Source organism: Caretta caretta, chromosome 17 (assembly GCF_965140235.1).
Source record: "Caretta caretta isolate rCarCar2 chromosome 17, rCarCar1.hap1, whole genome shotgun sequence".
NCBI lineage: Eukaryota > Metazoa > Chordata > Testudines > Cheloniidae > Caretta > Caretta caretta.
Window position 1 is genome coordinate 20,685,512 of NC_134222.1, and position 21,931 is coordinate 20,707,442.

A 21,931-nucleotide genomic window follows, 5' to 3' on the forward strand; every position below is an offset into this window, starting at 1 on the left:
GTTTTCTTGATGTAATGGAGCCAAACTAGTTTCTCAATGAATAACTTTACCCGTATAGTGGAAATACCCTTCCTGTTTTTATGTCATAAACAAAATCAGGCAAAAATTAAATATTTATCTTAACAAAGTGTAAATAACGATGGAAACGTTAACAGGAAGGCAAAGGGGCATTATCTGTGAGCCAGGTGAAAAGTTAAGGTAGTTTGCCTGTTCTTCAGAGGCTTTTTCCTGTAAGCTAGACAAAGTGTTGCTGGGGAAGTAATGACATGCCTTGTCAAGGTAGGCTTCTAACAAACATTGCAGTATTATGATTAATTGTAAATAAGTGTCTCACATTGAAAACTCACTTACACATAGTCCAGTCTGAATTTGTACAGATTAGGCACTTGGTGGGCGGGGAAGGAAGCACCTGCAAGTACTTTACACGTTTTGAACGTTCATGGAAGGACTCTTGCACTTCATAACAGTTCATGTACCTTAATCTAATGTATCTTTATGATAGCAGAAGGCAAGCCAATACTGTAGAGGTAAGCATGACATAAGAATTTAGCTAGCTAGAAGAATTTAGCTTTACAGTTCACAGATTCTAGTAGTGTGCAAGGTGATGTTTAATCTGCCAAGAGAGATGGAAGTGTGTGTCATTTATGTATTGTTTATTAAGACTCTGCATTGCCACTAATTTTTTTTCACAGAATATGTATATGATATGTCCTAGAGCATGTTGTGCAATTCTTAATTAGATGTTCTCTTTAGAGAACTATAATGCTATGGTGTATTAAGTTGTGTTACTCGGTCTTTCTCACTTGACTGGATCAATAAGGAACTGGACTAAGGGAAATACTTCTCTGGTTTCAGCACTCCCTTTCATTACGCTGGTGATTGGAAAGTAAAGTAATTTTTTATTTAGGATTATCTTTCTGCAGGTTTGAAGGCAGTGGGGGGTTTCTTTTTCTTACACTAGCTGTACTAACTGCAAATTGATGTGGCATAGATGGCTACAGTAATCCTTTTTGGTTTTGTTCGAAATTTACTCAGTGTCATAATTTTCACTAGTACCATTTTATTTTGCCAGTTCCAAATAAATTGAACCCATATAAGTATTAGCAGAAGAGTAATGGGGGTGAACTATCTGTGTTCAAACAATATTTTTATATTATTTCCTGTATGTTCTAGATCAGTGGTCCTCAACCTATTTACCATTGTGGGATACACATGCAGCTCTCTGTGTTTGGTGGGCCTCATCCACACACAACACAATATACCAGGAGTGGCCAAACTTACTGAACCTCCAAGCTGCATACAATAATCTTCAGAAGTTTGAGAGCCGCAAGACACACACAACCTGCCCTATGGGGCGGCACCTGCTGGGCTGTGGGGCTTCTGTCCCGATGCTCCCCCCGAGGGCTAAAGTCCTTAACCCCCTCCCGGCAGAAGCCCCATGTCTTACCACACTGCCGCAGGGCAGAAGCTCCGAGCTCCCGCCTTGCCCAGTCTTGAAGGTGGAGAATGGATGGGGTGCTCGGGGAGCTCCAGGAGCCGCACTTCGACTGTGAAAGAGCTGCATGCGACTCGTGAGCCACCGTTTAGCCCACCTGCAATATACTCTACCTGTACGTCCCTGAAAATGTCACATGGGCCGCAGCTCTGTGCTGATTGGGCCGTGGGTTGAGAACCACTGTTCTAGACCCTCCCTTCTCTCATATTCAAAATACTATGTCCCTATAACAACTTCTGTGTTCACAGTGTTGGTGGTGAGAAGGATTTGTGGTTATATCAGCAAGCTGCCCTATGGATAAACATAACTGGCTTTAATGGAACAACTGGGTCCAATGAAACAAATTGATCCACCTAAATCCATTATCGTGTCTACTACACTGGCCAGTGCTGGCTGCTTCAGGATGCATCCTGTGAGTGGTTGGGGAACTGTCTAACTATAGAGCAGAGGGGTTTGGGCATTTCCTCTGTCAGTATTAATCAGACTTTAATGAAAGCAAAGATATCTTCCACTGTAATTTGTCTGTGGATAAATGTTTATTTACCCATGCCTTTACTGAGGTGAAATAGACTTCCACAGGTTTCCACAAGAGTTATGCCCTTTGAATGGAGTGTCCCCGTACCCTCTCTTCCTATGCTTGCAGGATTAAAAATAAAATTAAGGCAGAAAGCCATGCAATAATATCTTTAAACTATCTGGGGCTTGTTAGCATACTAGATGCATTTATTTTGTCAATCTAATTCCTTCCTCCCTTCCCCATCCCAAACCTGTATTCCTTGTCTTTGTTGTTGGCTTTGGAAGTACATGCTTTTAATTTTCATAGCTAAAGATGTACTGATTACTTGTAATACTGTAGCCTTGTAATTCAACCCACCAAGTTTGTTGGTTTCATTTACTTATAACCTAGACCAGGGTGGGCAAACCACGGCCTGGGGGCCGCATCCAGCCCTTCAGACGTTTTAATCTGGCCCTCGAGCTACCGACGGGGAGCGGAGTCCGGGGCTTGCCTTGCTCCACACGTGCCGTGGCTCTGCACGGCTCCCGGAAGCAGCGGCATGTCCTCCCTCCGGCTCCTACGCATACAGGCAGCCTGGGGGCTCCGCACGCTGCCCCTGCCCCAAGCGCCAGCCTCGCAGCTCCCATTGACTGGGAACTGTGAGCATTCATGGCCCGCCATACAATTTCCATACCCTGATGTGGCCCTCGGGCCAGTTTGCCCACCGCTGACATAGACTGTAAATTCTTTGGGGGCAGGGACTGATTTAAATGTTTGTTCAGTGCCTACATATTTTGGAAGGAATATTAAATCTAATGTTTCAGGCCTTAAACTAGTCTCTATAGAGATCATGGTGAAACCTCATGTCGAGGCAGGCTATCCTACAGCTGTCTACTGTGGGGATCATACACCTTTCTCTTGAGGTATCTGGTTAGACTTACTCAGTTTCTCTAAACTGGAGGTGAGGCTGATCAATCTGTAATTCCTGGAAACTCCTCAAGGCTTTTTTTTTCTAGAAGATACATTTCCACATTATTGACTTTCAAGTCTTTAGAAACAATTTTTGCTTTTAGAGCAGTGGTGGGCAAATTTTTGGCCTGAGGGCCACATCTGGGTATGGAAATGGTATGGAGGGCCATGAATGCTCACGAAATTGGGGGTTGGGGTGCAGGAGGAGGTGAGGGCTCCAGAGGGGGAGGGCAGGGGCAGCGTGTGGAGTCCCCTAGCTGACCCTACCTATAGGAGTCGGAGGGGGGACATGCCGCTGTTTCCAGGAGCAACGTGGAGCCATAGCATGCGCAGAGCGGGGCAAGCCCCCGACCCTGCTCCCTGGGGGAGGGATAGCTCAGTGGTTTGAGCATTGGCCTTCTAAACCCAGGGTTGTGAGTTCAATCCTTGAGGGGCCCATTTAGGGATCTGGGGCAAAATTGGGGATTGGCCCTGCTTTGAGCAGGGGGTTGGACTAGATGACCTCCTGAGGTCCCTTCCAACCCTGATATTCTATGATTCTGTGAGAGCTCTAGGGTCGGATTAAAATGTTTGAAGGGCTGGATGTGGTTCCCGGGCCGTAGTTTGCCCACCCATGTTTTAGAGACAAGATGCATCCTTTTCAGGATCTCCCAATATCTATTGAGTACCTAGTAATTTACTGCACTTGAGTTTCTCAATTTGCTCTAGAATACTAATTAGATTTCCTTTTTTGGTAAAGCCACACTGACTTCCTATGTCAGGTAAGGTTTGAATAGGAATTGGTATGCCTTCATTTGTTTAGCTTGCCCCAAGAGCTAAACTATGTAAGTTGGGTTTTAACCTATGTAAGAGTGCTCACACACAAAAATGCATTGATTTAACTACATTCGTGCAACATCACACCCTTAGGTGCACTAGTGCAACTTGTATGTGTAGATCAGGGGTCGGCAACCTATGGCATGCGTGCCAAACACGGCACGTGAGCCGATTTTTAATGGCACGCTGCTGCCTGCCGGGTCCCAGCCACCAGCCCCGCTCAGCCCGCTGCCGAACCCCCGGGACCCCGGCAGGCAGCAGTGTGCCATTAAAAATCCTGCCTGCCCTGGCCTGCCCTCCTCCCCCCCCCACCCCCGTGGGGGCAGGGTGAAGAAGGTTAGTCCTGCTGGCTACTGCTGCAGGGCAGGCAAGCTCCCTCCTCCCCCGCCTCTTCCCCCAGCGTGCTGGGTTGCTGCCCCTCCTCCTCTCCCTCCCTGCCGCCCATCAGCTGATGGCCCTTGTGATGGAGGGGGAGAAGCCGAGCCCGCAGCGCACTCGCTGCTTCCGGGAGGAGGTGGAGAAGAGTTGGGGACAGGGCCTTGGGGACGGGGTGTGGAATCAGGGCATGTCCCCTCCAGCCCCCTGCCATGAGCCACTCTGGGCAGGGGGCTGGGAGCACTCCCATGACCCTAGCCCACACCCCCAGCCCTCTGCCCTGATCCCTGCACCCGCCTCACACACTCCTAGCCCTGACTCCAGCCCCCCCCCACAGACCCAGCCCCCCCACACCCCATGCCCTGATTCCTGCACCCCCTCACATGCCCCCAGCCCTCTGCTATGACTCCTGCACCCGCCACACCCCATGCCTGGCTCTTGCACCCCCCACATTCCCACCCCCACTCTGAGCACCAAATGGGAGTTTCTGCACACTCTCCCCCCCCCCCACATTCCCACCTGCACCCCTTGCACCAAATGGGAGCTGCCCAGGTAAGCACTCCACACCCAAACCTCCTGCCCCAACCCTGAGCCCCCTCTGTCATTCTAGCTCTTGGCCAGGCCCAACACCCCAACCTCCAGCCTACTCCTTCACCCCCAGCTCTGTGCTCAGTGCACTCCCACCCTCAGCTCAGTGCAGAGAGAGAGGAAGAGAATGGGCGAGAACCAGGGAGAAGGTAGGTACCCACTCTATGCGGGCAGGGCTGGGATCCCAGACTGGCAGTGGGCTGAGCCGCTCGGCCCACTGCCGGTCTGGGGTCCCGGCCGCTGGCCCTGCTCCGCCCGCTTCTGGTCTGGGGTTCTGGCTGCCAGGCCCTTGTCAGCCGGGGTCCTGGTCGCAGGCCCTGCTCAGCCCACTGCCGGCCTAGGTGAACGAAATCCCAGGCTGGCGGCGTAAGATCAGCATTTTAATTTAATTTTAAATGAAGCTTCTTAAACATTTTGAAAACCTTGTTTACTTTACATATGACAATAGTTTTAGTTATATAATAAATAGACTTATAGAGAGAGACCTTCTAAAAAACATTAAAATGTATTACTGGCACGCAAAACCTTAAATTAAAGTGAATAAATGAAGACTCAGTACACCACTTCTGAAAGGTTGCCGACTCCTGATGTAGATCAAGCTTATGTTGATATTGTCCCTTGTCAGTGTCAAAACAATCTGCTCTAAAAGCAGTCATTCTATGGTATCAGTAAATCGCTTCTTCATACCATACCGTTCAGTCAGTTTTGTGGTTGTTAAAATCATCCACTGTAAACATTTGCTAATGAGAGGTTATTTATAGTGCTTTCGGTTTATGTGCAATGATGATATGTTTTGTAGGCTTGCATCATGCATTCATAGTTTTCTTACACATTCACGTCAATATTCCTTTGGAACTTTTTTCTCTTTAGATATCTGTGGCTCAGGCAAGGCACTGAGCAATGGAATTCTTTGGATGGGAGGGGTGGTGGGTAGCAAGTTAAAGCTGCATTGTACCTTGCAACTAGTGCATTCTGATACAACACAACTTTGGTAACTCTGCTGTGGTCCCCGTGAGGAGAGTTGGATTGGTGGACCCTTTGTCCTTTAACTAGTTGCAGTGAGCTACTTTTATTCATCACATCTCTAATGGGGTCTTCACAGGTACCTGGTTTTGTAATTTTGAGCACAAATGGGTCCTGGAGTCCTGAAATAATTTTTTTTAGAATGATCAGGATCTCTGTAATTATAGGAGGATGAATGGCTTCTGTGTTTAGACAATTAGCATTTTTTCTCATGTGAATCCAGGAAACTCTTCCCATATGTGCCTGACATTCTAGGCTAATTGCAGAGTCGGGTGAAATGTGAAGCCTAATAGATGGTTGGAGGGTGTTTTGGGGGGTGGGGTGATTAAACAATAATGAAACTGTTAGATGCTTGCAGGGAAACACTGCTGCCTGTGTGTGGACTTTGCACTGGAGAAAGTTTCAATTGTTCCAAAGCAGGGCTTGCTCTAAAATGTAGCTTTTGTGACTGCTAGTAGCATAGTTGTCTAAATTACTGACTCTCTTGAGGCCATTATACAAGCATTGCAAAATGTTTTTGGAAACAGTTTATTTTATGATTCAAATAAAGCTTTGTCTTAAATGTCCCTTCCTACTTTATAATCAAAAACCTAGAAATTGAGGAAGAGAATTCTTATATTTTTTAATTCACAGAATGCTGCAATTCAAAATTCAGGTTCTTCAAACTGGAGACTGATATTTGCGTAGTTCATGCCTTGTAGTTTTTAAAGAAATTGAAAAACTTGTCAGGTGTTGTATGTGATCACTTGTTTCCTTATAAGGTCAGTCAGCTTCTGTTCTGTGTTGCTATTTCATATCATTTTGGTGCACAGGGACCTCTGTTACCATAAGTAAGGGCAAGTTTACACTACAAAATTAAGTCAACCTAAGTTACGTTGATGTACAGCCGCCACAATAATTAAATCACTTTTACACATCCACAGTACACTCCTTGTGTCCGTGGTGCATGTCCTCACTAGCAGAGCTTGCACTGATGCAGAGAGCAGTGCACCATCTGTAGTTACCCCACTGAGCAACTTGCCACCGTCTAGCGCATAGTATTTTGGGAAGGGTTTGCACTGCCTCTTGGGGGCAAATGAGTCACACAGGGCTGACTGGAAACATGGTGCAGTTTTCTCTAACCCATAATGTTATCTCCATCCCATAATGTTTCACGCCTCTTTTCAAAAGCCCCACAACCCACTCCATCTGTGTGAGAAGGATGGATCCTGCAAAGCTCTGCATTGTTGTGATGAGCCTTGCAAGCATGGCGCGCCTGATCCTGCGGTATTTGTAGAGCTGCCAGAGGAGCTACAGGGAACATGATGACTCCTTGCAGGCTAGGTTGCTGTGGGACATAGAAAGAAACAATTCAAGGTGGTTGTTGGATTCACAGAGCAGCTGCAGAGGTGGAGTGCTGGTTCGGAACCTTAGAAACAAGCACTGACTGTTGGGATCACATTGTTATGCAGGTATGGGATAACTCGCAGTGTCCACAGAATTTTTGGATGTGCAAGGCCACATTCCTAGGTGTGCTTGTGTGTGTGTGTAGCTTTCCCAAGCCCTTCAGCAGAGTGACACCAAAATGAGAGCTGCACTGACCGTGGAAAAGCAATTGGCGATAGCTAATGATCAGTTGGGGATCAATTTGGAGCAGGGAAATTCACTGTGGGGGTTGCTGTGATGCAAGAATGCAGGGCCATTAATTGCGTCCTGCTATGAAGGACTGTGACTTTGGGCAATGTGTAGGACATATTGGATGATTTTGCAGAAATGGTGTTTCTGAACTGTGGTGGAGTGATAGTGGCACACATACCCCTATTTTGGCACCAGACCACCTTGCCACAGAGTACATCAACGGAAAGGGATACTTTTCTATGGTATTGCAAGCATTGTGGATCACCAGGGATGTTTTACTGACATCAGCGCAGGATGGTAAAGGAAGCTGCATACACACACATCTTTAAGAACATAGGCTTGTTCAGAAAGCTGCAAGCAGGGACTTTCTTTCCAGACCGGAGGATTACCATTGGGGATGTTGAAATGCCAGTAGTGATCCTGGGAGACCCAGCCTACCCCTTACTCCCGTGGCTCATGAAGCCGTACACCAGCCACCTTGGCAGCAGCAAGAAGCGCTTTAACAACAGGCTCAGCAGGTGCAGAATGACCGTTGAATGTGCCTTTGGCTGTTTGAAAAGCTGCTGGTGCTGTCTACTCATGAGATTTGATCTCCGTGGAAAGAAAATCCCAATGGTTATAGCTGCTTGCTGTGTGCTTCATAATATCTGTGAAACAAAGGGGGAAAAGTTTCTGCTGGGGTGAAGGGTGGAGGTGGAATGGCTGTCTGCTGATTTTGAGCAGCCAGATACTAGGGTTGTAAGAAGAGCTCAACAGGGAGCTATATTGATTAGGGAGTCTTTGAAAGACCATTTTAATAGTGACCCACAGTAAAGTATGTTGCTGTAGTGTGCTCTTCTTGGCATTGGTTTTTTTTGAACCCCAGTATGAACCTTATAATGAGTGCTCAGTGTGTAGTAATATAACATTGAAAATGAATGTACCTATTGCCATTATCTGTGAATGATGTCAGACTCACCCAGCATATGTTGTGAACTAATAAAGATGAATTAAGTTTCCATAAATAGACTTTTATTCCAAACCTATGCAAACAGACATATTTATAAATGAATTAAACTTTATAAATACAAGGAAAAGAACCTTTGAAGGGGAAAGAAAATTCATTTTCATTTCACAAACACCAACTGTATCTCTCACAGGTCAGTGTATGTGTGGCTGTGATTGCCTGTACTCTCCTTCAGGGTGGAGTGATGGGCTAGTGCATCAGCCCCGGATTTCCTGGGAATGTGTGTAGGGAGGTCCCAGAATGCAACTATCTATGGGCTGCAGAGGAAGGCGAGCACGGATGAACCTGAAGATCCACAGGAGTCTCCAGCATCTCTCGTTTGCTGCTTGAGAAGTGCTAGTAGCATCTCCTGCTGCTCGCTCTCTCCTTTTCCTTTGCTTTTCTCCTCTCCGTTCTATCCCTGTCCTTTCTGTCCTTGAGGGTGATCCTCCAAGCTCTGTGCTCAGTATCTGAAGCACCAGAGGCTTGCAGGATCTCTTGAAACATGTCACTACACGTCCTCTTCCTTCTTCTTCTTATCTGACTGAGCCGCTCCGCTGGTGTGGATGGAGAGACCCTCAAGGTCACATTTCCAGATGCAAAAGATACAGTACACAGAGGTACTATTGAGAGTGTATTCACAAGATAAACGGAAACTTGGTATCCTGAACTCACTCCCCTTCATCCACACAAGTTACAGGCACTACATTCTCACTTCTCCTTGGGATTCATAGAGCACAGCGGCAGTCCCAGCCATGGTGAATACCGCCCAAAGACAGGGGGCGAGTTGGGACAATGGGGGTGTGGTAGCTCATGGGCATGACTATATGTGGTTAGGGGAATTGAACTGAATGCTGGTACCGTTTTCCACAGGCAGTGGTGATGTTAGCTGAGATCTCACTCCTGCGTGTAATGGAGGCTGAAAGGGAACAGCTCCTGCATGCGTCTGTCTGCAGACCGGGACCCTATGCTGCTAGCCTGTGCGCTGCAATGGTGCCTGCTGAAGTAATTGCTGAGTGGTGTGGGAAAGTGTCCTATTGTGGCGGAAGAAATAAGGCAGCCCCACCCAGAAACCTTGGGCAGAGGATTGCAGACTACCTCCAGAAAAGTTTCCTCGAGATCTTTATGGAGGATTCATGGGACATCCCAGTGCACTTAAACAAATTATTGTGCAGGGCTCCCTTGGTCTAATTGTACAAGGGAGTGAGAAGCAGATAGCAACTTTGCATCTATTGATTATTTCACTACGTGTTCAAGCATGATTTAAAAAAGAGTAAATGAACAGAGGTGTCCCTGCAGTTTCAAAGCAAATTGCGCACTTACCAGAGGTTCCTTTCCCTGCATCAGGCTTGCCCATGCTGGACTGTAGGGACTGGCTCGACTGGTCTGGAATAAACAGGTCCTGGCTGGCTGCACCACTGGGTCCCCCGGTCATCTGTCCCCCATACTACTCCTCCCTTGTCCAACATCACCTCCTCACTATTCACTCAGGGGCCTGTGATTCTGACTCCCCCGAAGTACCACGGGGCTCTTCGGGGTGGTCTCAGCCGAGGATGGCACGCAGCTCTTTGTAAAAGTGGCATATCTGCGGCTCGGCACCAGAACAACTGTTAGCATCCCTGGCCTTCTGGTATGCCTGCCGCAGCTTCTTGGCTTTCATGTGGCACTGCTACGGGACCCTCTTTTAGCCCTTCTCCCTCATGCCCCAAGCGGCCTGCTCGCAGATATGGACGTTTCTACAGCTAGATCATAGCTGTGCCTGCACAGTCTTTTCTCCCCACAGACCCAGGACTCCACCACCTGCTGTGTACTCCAGGCAGGAGCACGTCTGCGGCGTGTAACCAGCATGGTCAGCTGGGCAGTCGCTAGGTGAGCTGTCCGTGCTAAACAAACAGAAAATGGAATTTCAGAAATTTGTGAGCGTTTAGAGTAGAAGGGTGTATACCTGTGTACCTGTCTGCTGGGCAACAAAGCTCAAAATGGTGACCATGGCGGTCACAGTAGGGCATTGTGCGACACCTCCCAGAGGCCACTAAAATTGACATAAGCAATGCAGTGTCTAGACTGATGCTGCGTCGACCTAAGTACTAGGCCTATCGGGGAGGTGGAGTTATTAAGTTGGCGTGGTGGGTGGGTTACATCAACAGGAGCCACATTTTAGTGTAGACGCTTACAGAGTTAGATCAACATAAGCTGCCTTACGCCAACCTAACTCTGTAGTGTAGATCAGGCCTAACCCTATTTATTATAGAGGCTTCCTTTACACAGAGGAGAACTGCAAGATTCTGGATGCAGGCACTTGTGCAAAAAGCAGCTTACTCTTCTAACTTGCTTTACTATTTTTGTGTTTATACCAAGACTTTTCCCCTCCCCATCTCTTTTTTTTTTCTTCTGTTTAATCATTGAAAGGTCACAATCCTCTGTGTATGACATCACTATATTCCCATGAAAATTACACAAGTCATTCAATCAGCATTGTGATTTCCTTCTAGGATGAAGTAAGAAATGGCTAAAATGTGTTGCCACTGATGCTATTAAATATATTGGAGCTCTAAAAGTGAATTGAAATATTTTAAAAACACATACAAAACTGTAAGATGTCAAAATGTAGGTAATTATGTATATTTAAATATTACAAATAATTAATGCATTTTGGAGCAAAATACTTGAAAATTACTTTTTTTTTTTTTGGGGGGGGTGCTCCCACCCTGGCTTTCAGATATCCTTGTCTACTGCTACAGTTGATGCTGGTGACACCTTAAAACTGTGTAAAGAATGGCTTTTACCTGATTGTTGTAGAGGTACTGATGTCATCTCTGAACACATGTTTTTGTGAGTAAAAATCTCTTTGTAATGTAAGTCTGTGTGTTCTAAAAATTTGAGATCTCAAAAATAGCATGTTTAATATTATTTATGCATTTCCATTCTCCTGACTCAGTCCATTGCTTTACATGTAAGATCACCCTTCCCAGCAGTGATGACATTTTCAGTGATTACATGTCCTATGACATTTCCAGAACTACAAGCCCGTAGAGATGTGTATGTTCTTATCCTGATGGCTGCTAAGACATGTTACTTCTATGTTTAATTCCAAAATAAATGTATGTTTTCAATGTGAAGATCCATCTTCATGTAAATGGACAATTCTTAATGAGCCATCAAGTTAAGAAACTAGAAGTCAGAGTGGATATAACTTAATTTGATGTTAAAAGGCTGTTTGGCTATAAAGACAACATAATATAGTGCCTTTTAATGTCAGAACTGTCGTCTATTTCTTGTGTTAGAATGCCAGATAACAACAGCTGTCATTTCTGACCCATCACAGAATGCTGCCTGTGCATGGAAGAGATTAAATTGACATCTTTAGTTGTTTTAGAATCGAATGAGTAAGCATACTGGGTCAGTCAAAAGTTATTTTTACAAGAGTGAGAGAGATTTTCCCAAGAGTGAGAGAAAACAAGATAGATCAACTCCTGCCAACTTTCATGATTGGTTTTTTCTTCAAGCCCCAATTCCAGTAATCATATTATTATTTGACAGATTTCAGAGGAACAGCCGTGTTAGTCTGTATTTGCAAAAAGAAAAGGAGTACTTGTGGCACCTTAGAGACTAACCAATTTATTTGAGCATGAGCTTGACAATCTCAGCAGTTGTCTTCCCCTTCCCCCCTCCACCCCAAATCTGTCTTCATGGTTGCCAAGAGGAACTTGAAAATGTGACTCAAAAGTACCCTAAAGGTTTAAGACCCAAAAGACAAATAAAATTCCCCAGATTATTTTTTTTATTTTTATTTTTTAATTTCATGATTTTTAAGCCACTCATGATTTTGAGGGCAGGGGGTGTTGTTTATGATTTTTGAATGCTTGGAGTTGGCAGTACTATATTAGTTGGGAACTAAAATATGGACCTTTTATGCCTAATGACTTGGATCATATATGGGGGATTTATTCTCCATGATATAGGTCTGGAATCTCGTTGATGTTGGTTATTGTGGGACAGTTGAAGTGATCAGTAGCTACTAACCTTGCCATCTTTTTTTAGAATTGTTGGTGTGGCTTTTGAATAACTTGGCATGGTGACTTAACCAGGTTTGTCAAATTTATGTTATTTACTGGGAATGCCTCTATGCATGCGTCTTGTATAAGCAACCACTGTAATATGCCTATTTTATTGAAATACAATTTTGGGGGGATGTGAGTTCCAGTACCTTTGGTGAATCATAATTCTGAACTGCAGCCTGATTTCCTTGTGCTCCTCTTGACAGTCTACACTGATTTTTCTAAAGTATGTACTAGATCAGTGTAGTGTTCCACCATAGTACAGGTGCAGTTGTTACACCATGCAGGGAAGCCAAAACTTAGGAATCAATTTGTATTCATTGCCAAGGTTGTGGGTGCCAGTGTTTGGAAACTGTTACTGGTTTGAAGAGTGTTTGTACCGATCTGCCGGCTAAGCACCTCTGGGTAGGTCTATAATACAGCTAGCTGGAGGCAAGCTTCCCAGCCCAGGTAGAAAGAATGGAGCTAGGGTGCTAAAAATAACTGACACCCTGGGCTTGAAAACCTGAGCTCCATCCTGCTCCTAAGAGTTCGCGCTATTTTTAGCGTCCTAGCTAAAGCCCTGCTAGCACAAGACTATCTGGGCTGGGAAGGTTGCGCCCATTTGCACTGTATACATACATACCTGAAGTGACAATGTTTCCACAAGATTGTAGAGATGGTATCTTTCGAACTGCTAGGTACATATTATTGCTTTATACTCTTTGACAGTTGGGTTTGCAAGTTTTGAGATGGTATAAAGCACTGGTTTCTAGCTCTAGTAGTTCACAGGTTACCAACCATTTGCACTGTATACATACATACCTGAAGTGACAATGTTTCCACAAGATTGTAGAGATGGTATCTTTCGAACTGCTAGGTACATATTATTGCTTTATACTCTTTGACAGTTGGGTTTGCAAGTTTTGAGATGGTATAAAGCACTGGTTTCTAGCTCTAGTAGTTCACAGGTTACCAACCATTTGCACTGTATACATACATACCTGAAGTGACAATGTTTCCACAAGATTGTAGAGATGGTATCTTTCGAACTGCTAGGTACATATTATTGCTTTATACTCTTTGACAGTTGGGTTTGCAAGTTTTGAGATGGTATAAAGCACTGGTTTCTAGCTCTAGTAGTTCACAGGTTACCAACCATTAATATGCTGCTGGAATTAAGATTGGAGGAAGACAGAGAAGCAAGATGGCAATTGAAAAGATGCCGTTTTAAGGTCATCTGATTCAGAATTTTCCAGGCCCATAAAAAATGCATTATATTACTAGAAAGCTGAGAGGTTCAGCTCTGTAATGGATAGCAGTATAAATGTCACACAACATTTCCTACTAGCCCTAGTGACTTACATCAGACATCATATTCAGTCCTCTTGGGTTTTTTTCTAGCAGTTATCCAAAACTGAATGGAGCAAATCTTGGACTTCAAACAGTTCAGTGCTAAATGGACATTGTTTTTGGAGCTATAATGATATTTACTATTTAAAAAGAGCATGTATAGAGCAGAGCCTCAGAGTGTCTGCAATCTTTTACCCATATAGCACTCCTGTATGGAGGCAAGTATTTTCATTCCTATTTTATAGATGAGGAAACTGAGGGTACATTTATTATACAGGAACTATACCAGGATAGGTATGGCGCCGTAGCTATGTTGACATAGCTCTGTAGTGTAGACCCTGCCTACACCTAGGGTGGATTTGATTGAAATCAAATTTATTTAAATCATGATTTAAATCACTAGTCAGGAAGACTTGATTTAATCATGGTTTTCTATCTAAAAACATGGTTTTCTGCATTCTTGTTGATTTTTGTAACCTTAATACATATTCTTCACAACTCCGAGAGAGATGTAGGTTTCATTTTTAGAAGGTACACACGATACATTTTTAAGCAGTGATTTATTTTGAAAACTTCTCAGATTAGTTTTACAGCTATCTCAGAAAATGAATGATTGTTTGGTTATTTCATTTACCAAAGGTAATTGAAGCAGATATTTATGAAGTCAGTGGGAGGTGAACTATCTCCAATTCAACAGGTTAATCATTAATATTTGGAGGATTTTCTTGCCATGCTATATTAGGAGAACATCACCAGACAGACGCTTTAATTGTTTTATTTAACTAAAATAACAATGTTAAGTATTCTGGATTTTTTTCTTCAACAGCAAACATAATATTTTAACAAAACAAGCATATGTGCCTCACTTCTCACATTTATCTCCAGACTTCTTCTCCTTGTCTGGATCTGTTCCTCCCCCAACAATCTTCTATTCATTGAACTTTTTGAAACTTTGTACTTTTAGAGAGAGGTAAGGGATTGACTCTGCGTACACAAATTTGCAGAGGGACAATAGAGTTGAGGTCTGTTATTTCTCACCTCTGTATATTATTTATTTAAAAACATTTTTGGTGTTAACAAGCATGTTACCTCCGGAGAGACAAATCCACAGTTTGAGAATGGCAAAACTAAGCATCTCTGATGCTATCTTTTAGATTGAGCACTGAGTCCCATTGGGTAGAGAGAAAGATTAACCTAAATAATCTATACAGAAGCCTGTGGAACCCCATAAAATTGGGTCCCTAATCCATGAACTATTGGAACTCACTCACAAAACTTTTCTTCAACATTACATGAATATATTGTCTCATACTATAGAATTAGAATTTATAATCCCCATTCCATGATGAGATATCTTTGAGCTATAATGTATCTTAATTAAAACTATTTTTAGATAAAAAGCTTTTTGAGGAAAAAACTTATAAAAAAATCCGATTTAAATAAAAAAAAAATCATTGATTTTTATCCACCCTGCCTACACCACAGACAGAAGGGGTTTTTCTGTGTTTGTAGGAACACCACCTCCCTGAGCAACTGTAGTTAGGTTGATGGAAGCATGCTTCCATTGACCTAGCTATGTCTACACTGGAGGTTAAGTTGGCATAACTGTACTGCACAGGAGTATGGATTTTTCACACCCATGAATGACATAGGTATGTCAACCTAATTTGTAAGTGTAAACCAGGCCTGGTCTACAAAGGTTAATTCATTTTCCAAGACCACAAAGGGTATTGGAGTTAAAATCAGAACTAGCATGCAGGATTTCCGGTCTTCTAGTACTATGGTCTGTCTACTATACCCAGGTCTCTTACCTGTTACACACTTCTAACAAAAAGACATATTATCCATTATCTGAAAACTCAATTTTTCCAACCATTTTAGATGCTGTGAAGTGGACTCTGCTCTCTATGGGCTTGTCTACACTACCCGCTGGATCGGCGGGCAGCGATCGATCCAGTGGGGGGGGTCGATTTATCGCATCTAGTATAGATGCGATAAATTGACTGCTGAGCACTCTCCTGTTGACTCCGGTACTCCACCAGAACGAGGAGCGCAAGCAGAGTTGGCAGGAGAGTGTCAGCTGTCGACTTACCACAGTGAAGACACCACAGTAAGTAGATCTAAGTACGTCGACTTCAGCTACGCTATTCACATAGCTGAAGTTGCATATCTTAGATCAACCCTGCGCGGTAGTGTAGACAAGCCCTGTGTGTCATGCTGAATGAGGAGGTGTTTAGTTTGCATTTCCATTTCCCTTTGCATTTCAGAGCCAGTTTGGGTATGAATTTCAGGTTTATCTTGAATAAAACTAGTTAAGCAACAGGTTTGCTGTATTTGTAAATCACTAGTATTGTATCTACCTCTAATTAAAACTGTGTCAAGTAGAGTAAAAGCTCACAAACATTGGAACAAGCTGAAATCAGATTTTTATCAGAATACAGATGGACAGCAGGGCTTTAGGTTATGCTTACAGATCTACTTGAGTTTTATACTTTGATGCACAATTCTTCTGCAGTATCATGGATTTCGACTCCTCTTTTCCAGCATCACAGTTCCGTCAAATTTGTGTGGTATCATTTTTCCTCTTCCAGTGTATAGAGTGTGAAAAGAAGCCCATTTTATGTATGACTAGCAGCATTGCTCTTTATTTTTAACTTCAAAAATGATTTTAGAAGTTGAAGCTCAATTAAAAAAAATACCACCACCAGGACCACCTAGACTCTGCAAGGTTGTCATCCTGCTCTTGTGCACAGTGACACCTCCCAGGGCTTTCTCTCTGGAGGCTTGGCTCCAAAGCCTGCAGTCCTTTTTGTCAGGGTGTTTCCAAGCTACCTTTTCCGATGGCAGGTAGGGAAACTCAGGCCCTCCCTCTCCTCTGGGTTCTAGTCCATGGACCACGTGGCAAGCAGCGAAGATCTGCTATTGCAGACTCCTTGCTGCCTCCCTGGGACTTCTTCCTACCTTGGCCTTCCTTCAGGTCTTTTCCCACAGCTCCTTCCTGGGCTTATTGTACAATCTGCCTGTTTCTAGGCGCTTCCTTCACTCTCTAGTAACCAGAGAGGAACTGCATAGTTTTTCCCCTCTTTTCTTGCAGCTCCTTTCTGATCTGGGCTTCCTCCCTTTATTCTCCCCACCGAGCTTCTTCCTTAGCTGGGCCCACCTGCAAGATGTAACTATGTGCCTTAATTGAATTCAGTAGCTCCCGTTAAATCTCTTAGTGCTAGTGTGGGGTATATACCACATCACAGGTACATGGTGTAGGAATCCTCCTGAACTTCTATTTGATACTAAACTCTCAAATTGAAACATTTTCCACCTCTGATTCGCTAGGAGACTACATCCTGTGGTGGTCCGAATGGACTTTGAGACTGGACTGTTGCAACATGTTATACTTGGGTAGGAATCCACAGATACTAAAGAAACAGCGAGTGTATAATGTAGCAGAAGGCCTGCTGACAGGAAAGTTGGGTGGAGTTTGTTATGCCATTGTTGCGTTTGTGGTGCTGGCTACTGATCAAGTTTAAGGACCTGATGCTTATCTTCCAGGCCCTCGGTGGGCTAGGTGTGAGCTATTTTACAGAGCTTCTCTTCCTCTTTTCAAGATATTTGTAAATAGTTTCATTGTCCCTTAATATCAGCTGATAGAGGCTAATGGGAACTGGAGATGGAGACTTCTTGGCAACTGGTAAAGGTCTGTGGAACTCCCTTCCCAAGGAACTGAGGATGACCACAAAACTGACTGTTCAGAACTAAATGCAAGCCTCACTCCTTTCCCATATATATGTTTTACATACATAGATGCAGAGAGAGGACACACACTTACACTTGCATTGTTGTTTTACCTTGGTTAGTATTGGGGGAGAGGAGAATAGTTGTAAAGTGAAGTTCCCAGCCATCCTGCTGGCTCCAGGGCTTTCTCTTCTCTCCGTACTGTTCTGTATGTATGTTCATATATATATATATAATTTTTTGTGGTGATGAGTGTGGAATAAATATCTAGATAGTATGGTTATATTAATGTGAAAGGATATTCCACAGGAACAATTTGCATATCTTTAAAATATGGATGAGTGAATATTTTACGTAATATTATATGTATTTGTTCCTCAGCATAGTCTAGGGGAGAGGGGAAGGGAGACCATCATTGGTAAGGTTCTACCAAATTCATGGCCATGAAAAACACGTCATGGACCGTGAAATCTGGTCGTTTGTGTGCTTTTATCTTATACTATACGGATTTCATGGGGCAGACCAGTGTTTCTCAAATTGGGGGTTCTGACTCAAAAGGGAGTTGAAGGGGGGGGTCACAAGGTTATTTTAGGGGGTGGTCACGATATTGCCGCCCTTACTTCTGCGCTGCCTTCAGAGCTGGGCAGGTGGAGCGCGGCAGATGTTGGCCGGGCACCCAGCTCTGAAGGCAGCGCCGTCACCAGCAGCGGTGCAGAAGTAAGCATCGCAGTACTGCAGTTCCCCCCCCTGCAATAACCTTACAGCTTCCCTACAACTCCTTTTTTGGGCCAGGAACCCGACAGTTACGACGCCATGAAATTTCAGATTTAAATAGCTGAAATCATGACATTTGCCATTTTAAAAATCCTGTGACCATGAAACTGACCAAAATGGACCATGAATTTGGTAGAGCCCTAATCATTGGAGGTTACTCTCTCTTACTACAAACACATTATGTAATTAAAAGTGAAAAATTTTAAAGTGAATCACGTAGCTGAAGTCAATGTACTTAGATCTACTTACTGCGGGGTACACGCTACGCGATGTCGACTGGAGATGCTCTCCCGTCGACTCCCCATGTGCTTCTTGTTCAGGTGGAGGACAGGAGTCAATGGGAGAGCAATCTGCTGTTGATTTAGCAAGCCTTCACTAGACCCTCTAAATCAACCGCCGATGCATCCATCGCCACACGTCGATCCCCCGGTAAGCGTAGACAAGCCCTGAGACTGCAAGATTTTTTGACATGGACTGTATAATCCTATATCTCTCAAAAGATTCTAGCACATTGTTGGTGCTGTGTTTAAAATAGTAATGGCTTTGCTTTCCTGGCAAGCCCTCTAGTAGCACAAAAAACAAGTTATAAATACTTCTCTAATAAAGTTAAATTCAAACTTTAAAGTACCGCGGAAAATAGTCTCGTCTCTTACTCCCCAGTACTGAAGGAAACTGTTTTGTCAAATTTCGTACCCTATCAGAATAAAAGAAGTCATTTTTTTTTCAACCTGGCCTTTAAAAACATACCAGCCAACTACCCCAAACCCCCAGTTATGAAGCACTGATTTCTGGTGTATGTACATAACCGTATGATTGATAAATATTGGAAGACTTAAGACTTACTCCTACTCCCATCTACTTCAATGGGAGTAGTAGTAGACCTCTAGCTTCTCATTGCTGTATTCACTCTGAAGTATAACTTTATTCTGTCTACAAAATTCCTTTTGTAACATGGCCTTTCTTACAACTGTTGTTTGCAAACACATACTGAATGTACAATATACAGACCATGGTGTAACTTAAATCAGTTTATGTCTCAGAAAACAGTTTCAAGTGGAGCATTTTTTTATGTTCCAGTAGTACTTAGGAAATTCCCACGTTCTCAGGATTTGTTTTTCTAAAATTGTACACTCTAATTTTCTAGGTTTCAGAGGAACAGCCGTGTTAGTCTGTATTCGCAAAAAGAAAAGGAGTACTTGTGGCACCTTAGAGACTAACCAATTTATTTGAGCATGAGCTCACGAAAGCTCATGCTCAAATAAATTGGTTAGTCTCTAAGGTGCCACAAGTACTCCTTTTCTAATTTTCTAGGATTTTAACTCTTCTGTCTCTGTAAAACATTTGGTTTCAGGCATTTTACATTCCTTGGTTTTCACAATTTTCTTCCGACAAGACAACCTTTTTATTAGTCTTCTATAAGATAGTACTTACTTACATAATCTAAAACAGTTATGTCTCATACTGTTAAATTTATTTGTAATTATTTGTGTGTGTATTACTTTTTCAACTGACACATCCACCAAGGTCAAGTAAATCTGGTGGTATAGTATGCCAAAGGCAAAGCAATTAATAATTGTTTCCATTAATTTTAAATACGATCACCTTCTTGAATATAGAGTTGTTGTATCACTGTGAATAATACCGTGGCACCAGGCATTTAGTGGGAGTTATGTTAGCTAGTTAGCGTGTCACAGAGGGAATCTAGCCCTTGTAGTCTTCAATGGGGGGTACTTTTACTTTCTGCAGCAAAACTAAATTACAATGAACTGTGCTCCGTACTTTCCTCTCAGACTATAACAGCTCATTAAAATAAAAGGGACCAGGAATCCTTGTGCCACATGGATAGAATCATCATTGCTGTTATGACTTCTCGTCTGTCTCATGGAAGGCTGCTTTAGGTATGATCAGCAAGTCCGTCGTTGCTGGTGCTTCAGTGGTGGCACAGCGTCTAGTATACGTCGGTCATTTGAGCTGCGGTTTACAGAAGTTCAAATTCCTAGGAAAGAGTTCTGTTAGTAAGGCAAACCTGGGTTTTCCCCCTCCCCGATTTTTTTAATTTTGACATTTCTGAAGAATTGAGTGAATTTACATGCACCAAGTGAACAACATAAATCCAGTCAAGCCGTCATCTGATAAACTAGATGTGAAAATGAATTGATAAAACAATGCTTCATCCGACAGTTGAAAACCTAACAGTATTTTAAGTAATCACAGCTGAAACTTAACTGTTAGCAATCTGTTTGCAAAAGCACCCCACCACCCCTATGGCCACACAACAACATCACAGTGAGGGAATAAGGCTTACCTGGTGTTACAATCCAACACTGCAATACTAAAATTGGGGTGAAAATTAACATACAGGATACATGAAGGGCTATTTGCTGAATTGTGTATTATGTAAAGCAGAAATCACTGAGTAGACTTTGCACTCTGATTTTATTATCAGCTCTGAGTCATTGTACTGTGTAAACTTTAGTCCATTGCTGAAGTAATATTTGCCAAAGAGGTGTCACAAGTTTTGCCAGTTACTCAGCTGGAAAGCTGATGACTGTTTCTCATGTGGTGCAGTTATCTAAAAACGATCTCCGCATTCTTCTTTGTACGGAGAACTTAATGGGAGCTAAGCTTGGACATGTTTTGAAATTTAAAAATACTATATTCTTTATGCCAACTCCATGTACTCTTCGTCCTTTAACCAATGCTTTTCTTTCCTTACTTTTGTACTGCTGCTCAGGCGTATATCTGTATCAGCAAAATTTGTAAGTTTAGACAAGCTCAGAGAGAAGATACCTGCTACTGTGGGGCTTTTAAAAGTGGTAGACAAAACAGATAAGATCTAATGGCTAGAAGTAAAAATCAGCAAAATTTAAACTGGAAGTAAGATGCATATTTTGAACAGAGAGGGCAATTAGTGACTGAACAGATTACCAATGGATCTGGTAAATTCTCCATCACTTGGAGTCAAAATTGGATGTCTCCGTAAAAAGTATATGTTAGTTCAACCAGAAGTTGGTTGAGCTTCATGCAGGAATCATTGAATTAAGTTCTGTTTGTGTTATGCAGAAGGTCAGGCAGGAGGTCATAATGGTAGCTTCTGGCCTGGAAATCTATGAAAAAGCATAGGTAACTGGATTCTAAGTTTAGTTACCATACACACAAAAGAATCAAGATGAAACCTGAACCTTATCTTTGAACTATTCTGCTGCCAGCTGGTCTGTTTGTCAATGTCTCAGCAAGGGCAAATGTTCTTTACTTCCATTCTTTCCTTTTTTTCTAGTTCACTGTGGTTTGGCGAGGCTAGGTGGTGTTGTCTTCATTAGCAAGTTATATATTACTTTATCCCTTAGTCCAAACACCAGTACAAATAGATTTACATTTTTTTAATAGATTCATAGATATTAAGATCAGACAGGACCATTATGATCATCTAGTCTGACCTCCTGCACAACGCAGGCCACCGAATCTCACCCACCGACTCCTGCAATAAACCTCTCACCTATGTCTGAGCTATTGAATTTCTCAAATTGTGGTTTAAAGACTTCAAGGTGCAGAGAATCCTCCAGCAAGTGACCCGTGCCCCATGCTGCAGAGGAAGGTGAAAAACCCCCAGGGCCTCTTCCAATCTGCCCGGGAGGGAAATTCCTTCCTGACCCCAAATGTGGTGATCAGCTGAA

At 43.2% G+C, this 21,931-nt stretch overlaps 2 protein-coding genes across 7 annotated transcripts in view; one reads left to right on the forward strand and one right to left on the reverse strand.

The window, feature by feature from the left end:
- Positions 1 to 1,465, reverse strand: part of UNC45B (unc-45 myosin chaperone B) — a 70,943-nt gene extending 69,478 nt beyond the window's left edge. Inside the window, exon 1 of the mRNA XM_048824270.2 lies at positions 1,448 to 1,465. The gene's annotated coding sequence lies outside the window, so the exon portion shown is untranslated. The remainder of the gene's footprint in view (positions 1 to 1,447) is intronic.
- RFFL (ring finger and FYVE like domain containing E3 ubiquitin protein ligase) overlaps positions 1 to 21,931 on the forward strand; it is a 52,594-nt gene that overhangs the window by 1,535 nt on the left and 29,128 nt on the right. The window contains exon 2 of one of the 6 annotated variants that reach the window (XM_048824282.2): positions 1,744 to 1,907. The exons of 2 other annotated variants lie outside the window; for them this stretch is intronic. Coding sequence is in view for 3 of the 4 variants with exons in the window: in XM_048824285.2 (XP_048680242.1) it covers positions 11,172 to 11,196 (25 nt within the window). In the remaining variant the exon portion in view is untranslated. Of the gene's footprint in view, positions 1 to 153; positions 280 to 1,743; positions 1,908 to 4,695; positions 4,889 to 11,104; positions 11,197 to 21,931 lie in introns of those variants that run through there. 3 more of the 6 variants (XM_048824279.2, XM_048824278.2, XM_048824285.2) reach the window with 3 other exon arrangements.